This window comes from Carlito syrichta, unplaced genomic scaffold (assembly GCF_000164805.1).
Source record: "Carlito syrichta isolate Samal-C Ts95f unplaced genomic scaffold, Tarsius_syrichta-2.0.1 Scaffold315337, whole genome shotgun sequence".
NCBI classification, from domain to species: domain Eukaryota; kingdom Metazoa; phylum Chordata; class Mammalia; order Primates; family Tarsiidae; genus Carlito; species Carlito syrichta.
Window position 1 is genome coordinate 40043 of NW_007259433.1, and position 8859 is coordinate 48901.

Consider the following 8859-nt stretch of genomic DNA (forward strand, 5'->3'; position numbering starts at 1 on the left):
CTCAAAAAAAAAAAAAAAACAACACAGACACACACATAGTACTATATGCAAAGCATCTCACCTGGCAGAAGCTGATGCCCCTATGACTGTTCCCCAGCTTGTCCAATGGAGGTGACAGGCACATCATTCCCATGACATTGGGTACCACTAGGAGGATGGCTCCAGATACAGCTGACTTGGCTGGCAGGCCCACCTGGGGAACAAAGTTGATGCTGAGGATGAGCTAAGGGTGCCCCAAATATGATATAACAAGTCAGGCTATACCAAGCAACTGCATAGCCACAACCCATCTCAACCTTTTGGCTTGTTAATTTGCTTATTTTCTTACTCCTCCCCCTTTTCTCCTCTGCTTAAATTCATTGACTCAGGAAATACTGATTGAAACACTCGGTTTTCTGTGCTGGATCCTGTGCTAGAACTAGGCAGAGTCTTTCACTTAACTTACATTCTAGGGGCAGGAGATAGGCAATAAACCAGTAAACAGATAATTTAAAAATTTATAAATACTGAGAAGAAGTAGGGTACTATAAACAGGTGGAAGGGAGTGCACATCAATGAGATAGTTCCAGAAACCACCCCAGAAAGAATGGACATTCCTTGGGGGAGGAGGGAGAAATACCATAACCCAAGGTGACATTTCCCATGCCATGTCCTATGCCGTAATAAAAACAAATTCACACACACAGGCCTTTCTTTGAAAGTAATATCTAAGCTGAGACCTATAGGAGAAGAGTCAGCTGCAACATCGTGTGTTTATATATTTGAGGAACTTTGCCAGACTCCCCTAAGGATTTTGGTGTTTTTTTTTGTTGTTTTTTTAGAGTAGGAGGCTCACTCTGTTGCCCAGGCTGGAGTGCAGTGGCACACTTGTGGTCACAGCAGCCTCAACCTGCTGGACTCAGGTGATCCTTGATCCTCCCAACTCAGCCTTCCAAGTAGCAGCTAATTTTTAAAAAAAATTTATTGTAGAGACAAGGTCTCGCCAAGTTGCCTAGGCTGGTCTCAAACTCCTGGGCTCAGGAAATCCTCTTGCCTCTGCTTCCCAAAGTGCTGGGATTACAGGCGTGAGCCACTGCGCCTGTTTTAGAATTTTCTACCGAATTGCCTGGATTGAAGTTTTTCAATGAGAGGTAGGAAGAAGTCCACCTCTCTATCTTCAGAGGCCTAGCATTCTCTCTTCTTGGCACTGGGCTCATGGCAGATGGATGGCAGGGCCAGAAACACTCACGTGGAAGGCAAACTGGCCAGAGAAGTCGTACATGCCGCAGGAATGCATGAGGCTGAGCGTGTTGCGCACTGCTTCAGCACTCAGCACGCTCTCGCCTGTGATGGGGCAGATCCCACCATTGGCAAGGGTAGCTGCCATGACACTGCCTGATTCACAGGTCACCTCCACAGAACACAGCTATGAAGACAAAGGAGAGGTGAAGATGCGATGTGGACCCAGACATGGTGCTTTTGGTTGTTGAGCAATGTTCTTGGCATCTGGATCTTTCAAAAAGTTCCCCTGGTTTCTCTGAAGGACACCATGACCACCAGAGAGGAGTACCCCTCTTGTGGATCGGAGCAAGGAGAACAGTGTGTCCTGTTCCCTCAATCCTGAGCTGAGCAGCATTTGCTTACCTGGAAGTAGAGATCCAGGGCAGCCATCATGTCCACCCCCTTGGGAAAGCACTGCAAGAAAGAAGAGGGGAGAGCATTTCTCCTTAGGCCATCAGCAGCAGCCCTTTCATACTGCTGGGTCTCAGCCCAAGTCCCCAACCCCTACAGTCCTTTCTGCAACAGCAGCAGAACTCCCAGGGACTTTTTCTACCAGCCTCTTCCAGTTACCTTCTTTTCCTTGAGATAATAGCCGATGGCATAATTCCGATCCCCTGTTTCCTTCTCTGACTGGAATCTGAAGCAAACACCCAGTTTAGTACTTGAAGTTTGAGGGTGTTGGGAGAAGGGAAAAAATTACCTTTCCTGAGAGAAGGAACTACTTCACATGTCAAACTAAATCAGCCCCTTTATAACGTCTCACAGTACTCTTAGAGGAAATTTCTGAACCTGAGCAAACACTCAGCAAAGTTTTGTTTATAAAGTGTAAAAACAAAAAGAAAAACCCACCCCAAACTGTCTAGTCATCTAGTCTAGGAAAACTAGTGACGTTTTTAGCTTTGAGAGTCTTGGCAAGAAAGGGCTTAGGCACAAATCATCACACCGCCTCTCTCATTACATCCAAATTAGAAATATTACAAATTAACTTTACCAAGTAAACAAATATCAATAAAGGGGCTCAAAGGAAGCTGGGAGGCCAGAGTTCCCCTGGGATTTCTTCCTCCTAAGATTCTCTCTCCCCCCACCCTTGTCCCCCTCCCAAATACACACACAAGATGATTTCAGCCAAGCCTCTGAACAGGGCCTTACGTGGCATTGCTGAAACCCATGTATTCATTCCCAGCCATTTTGTTCAGATACTGCAACACCTGGAAGAAAAAAAGGGGCATGGAGGTTCCACTTGGCTATGAACCCCTATTCATACATCCCAGGCTGACCAGCAATTCTGAACTACTCAGTCCTTATCAAGAGGCTTTCCTCTCTGAGGCCAGCAGATTCCAACACCTCTGGAAACAGAGCTTCTAGTATGGGCTTGTGCACCTGATGGTGGGGTTAGAACCAGCACTGGGATAGCTGGAGAGGACAGCATGCCATGGAGAAAAGCAGCCAGGGGCTGAGTAGCAAAGGAACTTACAAAATCAAACTTCTCTGCTTTGTTACAGTCCATCTGCAGAGAAAGAGAGAGATGTCAGGATTCTGAGCCTAGGAGGACGACAGAGGGAAGGGTCAGAAGGAGGAGTTAACTAGAGGAGTTAAAGTATTAGACTGGTCTTGCTACTGGGAATTTGTTACATTTTATGCCTTTTTTTCTTAAACCACCCCACTTCTACTCTCAATCCAACCCTTCATCCCTAACTCCCACTTTCATTTTCCTGACTCCAATCCTGTCCCCAAACTCCACCTCTATCACTGATCTCCATCCCCACTCCTTAACTTCCCACACTAGGGCCTTACTCTGTCCCATCCCTGACTCCCATTCCATCTTCAAGACCAAATGGAGTGAGGGTGTCTGTTGCACATATAATATTCAGGTATATTGATATTGATAAATGAAATAAAGCCTAAGATTTTTAGCTGAGAGTCAAGTCCAGTATGGCTTACTTAGATGGGACAGGGATGGGGCAGAGCCCAGATACAGGGCTGTAGATAGAGCCATCCCAGAATAAGGGGAGACTTGGCCTGGTCTCCTCCCCTAGACTCATTGCTTCTTGCACGTGTCAACTACAGAGTCAACACTGCAGGAACTCTGACACCTGAGAGCCTGGGGGAGGGGTCTTATCACCACCTTCCCCAGGAGGGGCTGTGATTGGCTCCAGAGTGTTGCTGCCCAGCTGCTCCCAGGTTCTTGCTCAAGCCCTGGGAGACCTACAGCTGATGGGCCAGTCTGACACCTCTGTTCAAGGCCAACTCACAGTTCCAGGTGACGTGAATAACTGCCCTGGCCTGGCCATTCACCCTTCCCTGCATGTGTTCCTCACCCAGAAGTGGCCAATCAGTGCCTAGTAGTGCTGTCCTCCCACTGTTGCTGACATTTGGCCCTTGGTCCTAGGCAAGGGGTCAGGATCTGCTCACTTCTCTAAGGGTCAGGAAGCTGTGGGCTCTAGACTCATGGGTGGGGGCTGGGGGAGGTGGTGCAGTCCCTTTTACTAACATCCTCAGCACAAAATGTGGGTCCCTGTGTGCTCTCATGTGCTTCCTGGGGACTGTCAAAAGAGTCTGAGCCCTATGAATCTTCCTAGAGAGCTGAACAGATATGAGGGTTACAGGAACAAGGGATCTTAGAGAATAAAACTCATCAGAAGGTTAGGTGGCACTGACCTTGATCAGGGAGCTGACGACAATGGCACCAGCATTGACCATGGGGTTATGGGGGATTCCTGGGGAAATATAAACCACCCAGAGTCTTATGAGCCACTGAACAAAGCCTCCTTTATATCCTGCCCACTCTGTAGGTTAGACAAGAAAGATTGCAGGGGAGAAAGGAATGACGGGGCTAATCGGGAAGGGCAGAGAAAGATAAAACACTGGAAGAAGGAGTGGAGATAAGGAGAGGGGGCAGGATTTTGAGTTTGGTCTGAGCCCTGGTGGCGCTTACCTTCCTCATTGAGGGAGAGCTTGTTGTAGCGCAGGCCACTGGGCTCCTTGCCCACAAACTTGTGTACGTAGTCAGTGCCTAGGGTGCTTATGGAGATGGCATAGGTGAGGGGCTTCACACAGGACTGCAGGCAGAAGGGGATCTTTGTGTGGCCCACAGAGTGCCTGGAGGCAGACAGGTGCCATGAAAGGGGTTGGCCTTTGTTCTGCACCTGTGCCCTGCCTCCCCTTCCTCTTGCCCAGCGTCTCACCGCTGACCATCCACAGTGCACAGAGAGACGCCCCACAGGTCTGGGTTTGACTTGGCCAGTTGAGGGATGTAGGCGGCCACCTGGACATGAGTGGGTAGAGAGGGGAGACAAATGTGGAAAAGAACAGAGCTGACATTTAGGGTCAAGAGAATCTTTGCGATAAAAACAAAAATTCTGCCTCCTGCAGGGCAAAGGCGTTCCCTCCTGCCTGCTATTCCTAGAAACACCCAAGGCTTAAGTACTAGAGGGCCATTTTTCTGTAACCCAACCTGTAGGAATAGCAGTAAAGTCCGTCAAAGACAGAAAAAGAGAAACCCTGGGGTCAGCTTCCCCTTTTGGCTCTTAGGCTCTATTACCTTGTAAGTTTCTTTGAAGGCTCTATTGAATCTTTATGCCAATTGTTTCTGTAAACACCTCGGATTCCCTCATCTGCTCTAGGAATCATGTGCATAGTAACGCATGAAGCCATGTCCCCATTTTTAGAAGTTCTGCTTCTCATCTCTCATCCATTGGGTTCCCAGCCCCAGGAAATCTCTGAGAAAGAAGATATATCTGGCCCAGATCCCTTGCCCCTCCCTTACTCCCCTGGCCCTCACTTTGCCTCCAGTGAGCTCTTTGGCATCCTCAAAGATGCGATCCACATGGCCCGTGAACTCCTCAAAATCAGGAATGACAAACTTCTTTCGGAATGCCTGGGTCAGGAGCACAATGTTGCTGCTCACACACCTGGATCCCAGACATGATTGGATTAGTTGCAGCTGGGACTCACTCTGGCGCCATGGAAGTTGGGAATCAAGAAGGCTGTGAGTGGTCATCAGGTTTGGGACCAACAGCTGTGTGACCTTTGGCACGTCAGTTTTTCTTTCTAGGTCTCAGTTTTCTCACCTCTAAAAATGAGGATTGTAATGACATGGAAAGACACTATGTCTCGGGATATGAGAAAAAAAAATATCAGAATAATATATGTATAGAATGTCACCTTTATATTTTAAAAAAAGTCCTAAATCACATAAGTATATTTACAAATGTTAATATATGTATGTAAATACATAGGACATTAGAAGATACTCACCTATTAATAACATTTACTTTTGGAAAAAGGAGACTGGAATTAGGTAGAGAGGGAAAGGAGAACATGTATTTCTATATTGTTTGAACTTTTATAATGAGTATTCATTGTATTACTTGTGTAATAGGTAATAAAATAAAATGAGGGGCTGAACTATACAATCCCCAAGATTACTCCCTGCCCTGATAGTCTATGTCCATAGAACAGTTTTGAGATCAGTGCCCTTGTTTCTGGGGCCCTCACTTTTGGAAGAGATCTCGGTCCAATAGGCCACCACTACTGGATTCTTGGACAACACGGCGCATCTGGCTCATACAGTCTCGGAGCCGGGGATCTGATGTCTGCAGCCCAGTGGCCTTCAGTGCCTTTAGGGGAAAGAAGAGGCCCGGTAAGGTCAGCTATAAGGATAGTGATATGATCCTAATAATCTTTCCCAATCGATACCCAATTAGTTTAACCCAACACTATAATAGGTGGAACAAATGGGTATGGGGAAAAATGGGGAAATAGAGCAGCTTTGAAAGCTAACAAGGGTCCTACTCTTTTACTCGAGTCAGAGAGCTTAATCTTCCAGCCCTGGGGCAGGAATGGGATTGTCTTGTCAGCCTAGGCAACTGCTATCATCCATCTGTATTCTTCATTCTCATGTAGCAACCCACAAGCTGCACTTGTTCTACTACTCTCTTTTCCCCACTTGCCAGAGATCTTAAAGGATTAGGGTTCTGGACAGGCGGAGAGCAACTTACAGTAGTGAACTTGTGGATGGGGATTCGCTCCTGTCCTTCGGCGATAGTGTAGAAGAGCAGATCACCCAGGCGGGACAGCATGCCACTCTCTGACGAGTCACTGTTTGGGGGCATAGACAGAAGAGGAAGGCAGGAACCTGAGAACTGCTATCTGTGCCTCCTTCTGCAACATGGGCTTTATTTCTAGCTGCCTTTTAGATACTTCCACTTTTAGATGCCCCATAGGCACTGAAAACTCAGTATGTCCAAAGCTGAGTCATTCACCTCTTTCTTGCTTCCCCTCTTTTGTTTCCCGTCTGGGTTAATAGCATTACCACCCACCTGAATGCCAAGCTGGAAATGTAGAATCATGTTGATAATTCCTACACCTTAAGTTCATGTTCAAGTGATCACTAACCCTGGCTGAACCTACCTCCATTGTGTTTCTCAAAGCTACCCTCTCATCTCCTTTTCCCCTGTGCCAACATGGTGCAGTAGAAAGAACTAGAGTTTGACCCTTAAGCTGTGTGATCTCAAGTAGGCTACTTAAAATTGCTGAGCTTGCTTCCTTATATGTAAAATAAGGGTAGTAATGTCTACTTCAAATGGATGATGTAAAGCCTAATTAAGATAATGTTCCGACAGGGCACGGTGGCTCAGCCTGTAATCCCAGCACTTTGGGAGACCGAGGCGAGAGGACTGCCTGAGTCCACGAGTTTGAGATCAGCTTGAGCAACTTGGTGAGACCTCGTCTCTACAATAAATCACAAAAGCTAGCCGGGCATGGTGGCATGCATCTGTAGTTCCAGTTACTTGGAAGGCCAAGGTGGAAGGATCACCTAAGCCCAGCAGGTCGAGGCTGTGGTGGCCATGAGTGTGCCACTGCACTCCAGCCCGGGTGACAAAAGTGAGACTCCAACTCAAAAAAAAAAAAAAAGATAATATTCCATGAAAAGCTGTTTGACATAAAGTAAACACTCAGTTAATCATGCTTTTTTTTTTTTTAAATCATCAGCTCCTTATTGCCTGTTACTTAATTGCCTCTACGTGCTCTTGACTTCCAGTCCATCTTCTACAATGTGCCAGTTATCTAAAACTCAAGTGTAATTTCTCTACTCAAAAACCTTTGGTAGCTCCCCAGTTCCTATAGAATAAGATCTTGAAATAATAACTTGGTATGGAATGGTATGAAATAATAACTTGGTATGTAATTCAAAGCTCTTTAAAACCTGCCAATATAGCTGGGCTTGGTGGCTCAGCCTGTAATCCTGCGCCTTTGGGAGGCTGAGGTGAGTGGATTGCCTGAGCCCGCGGGTTTGAGACCCACCTGGGCAACTTGGCGAGACCTCATCTCTACAATAAATAAAAAAATCAGCCGGGCGTGGTAGTGCGCACCTGTAATTCCGGCTACTCGGAAGGCTGAGGCAGAAGGATCGCCGGAGTCCAGCAGGTTGAGGCTGCGGTGGCCGGGAGCGGCCACTGCACTCCAGTCTGGGCGACAGAGTGAGACTCCAACTCAAAAAAACACAAAACCTGCCAATTTTCCTTTCCTATTTCCCATCATGCCCCCACACTCTAGTTATGACAGGAAATATAGATGGCTTCTCAAATGGGCCAGGCACTGTGAGGCATCCTGGCTTTTGCTTACGCTGTGACTGCTGCCTAGAATGACCTTTTTCTCCTTCACCTAGCATAGTTCTGCTCATTCTTCAAGGTTCAGATCTTCAAGGTCCAGATCAAATGTTGCCAACTCTATAAAGGCTTCCTCAAACCTCCAGATTTTGCTTATGCTGCTGGTTTGACACAACACACCATCTTACTGACAGAAGAATCTCCCTTGCTTCACTGTTAGGTCTTTGTGTTTTATACATCTTTGTCTTCCTAGCATTGAGCAAAGTCCCTAGCACACAGTGGATCTTCAATAAGAATAACCAAATTGAGCCAGGCTCGGTGGCTCAGCCTGTAATCCCGCACCTTTGGGAGGCTGAGGTGAGTGGATTGCCTGAGCCCGTGGATTGGAGACCCGCCTGGACAACTTGGTGAGACCTCATCTCTACAATAAATCAAAAACTAGCCGGTCATGGTAATGCATGCCTATAGTTCCAGCTACTTGGAAGGCTGAGATGGAAGGATCGCCGGAGCCCAGCAGGTCGAGGCTGTGGTGGCCGGGAGCGGCCACTGCACTCCAGTCTGGACGACAGAGTGAGACTCCAACTCCAAAAAAAAACACGCAAAAACCCAAATTGCATTGCTAGGGAAGTCCTTGTGCCCCAAATATCTCTCCCACTGAATTTAGACACCTAAAATTCCAGGTACTAGCTGGGCTCGGTGGCTCAGCCTGTAATCCCGCACTTTGGGAGGCTGAGGTGAGTGGATTGCCTGAGCCCATGGGTTCAAGACCCGCCTGGGCAACTTGGCGAGACCTCATCTCTACAATAAACCCCCAAAAAATGAGCCAGGTGTGGTAGCACGCGGCTGTAGTTCCAGCTACTTGGAAGGCTGAGGCGGAAGGATTGCCGGAGCCCGGCAGGTCGAGGCTGCGGTGGCCGGGAGCGGCCACTGCACTCCAGTTGGGCGACAGAGTGAGACTCCAACTCAAAAAAAAAAAAAAAAAATTCCA

At 47.4% G+C, this 8859-nt stretch overlaps 1 protein-coding gene across 4 annotated transcripts in view; it reads right to left on the bottom strand.

The window, feature by feature from the left end:
* GLS2 (glutaminase 2) overlaps window positions 1-8859 on the bottom strand; it is a 15515-nt gene that overhangs the window by 3104 nt on the left and 3552 nt on the right. For 2 of the 4 annotated variants that reach the window (XM_008072553.1, XM_021706181.1), the window contains exons 2-13: window positions 6261-6360; window positions 5758-5879; window positions 5042-5171; window positions 4446-4525; window positions 4196-4359; window positions 3919-3977; window positions 2735-2767; window positions 2410-2468; window positions 1831-1897; window positions 1624-1674; window positions 1229-1405; window positions 62-193 (exon numbers count right to left, since the gene is read on the bottom strand). In XM_008072553.1, coding sequence (XP_008070744.1) covers window positions 62-193; window positions 1229-1405; window positions 1624-1674; window positions 1831-1897; window positions 2410-2468; window positions 2735-2767; window positions 3919-3977; window positions 4196-4359; window positions 4446-4525; window positions 5042-5171; window positions 5758-5879; window positions 6261-6360 — 1174 coding nt within the window. The remainder of the gene's footprint in view (window positions 1-61; window positions 194-1228; window positions 1406-1623; window positions 1675-1830; window positions 1898-2409; window positions 2469-2734; window positions 2768-3918; window positions 3978-4195; window positions 4360-4445; window positions 4526-5041; window positions 5172-5757; window positions 5880-6260; window positions 6361-8859) is intronic. The other 2 variants (XM_008072555.1, XM_008072554.1) reach the window with 2 other exon arrangements.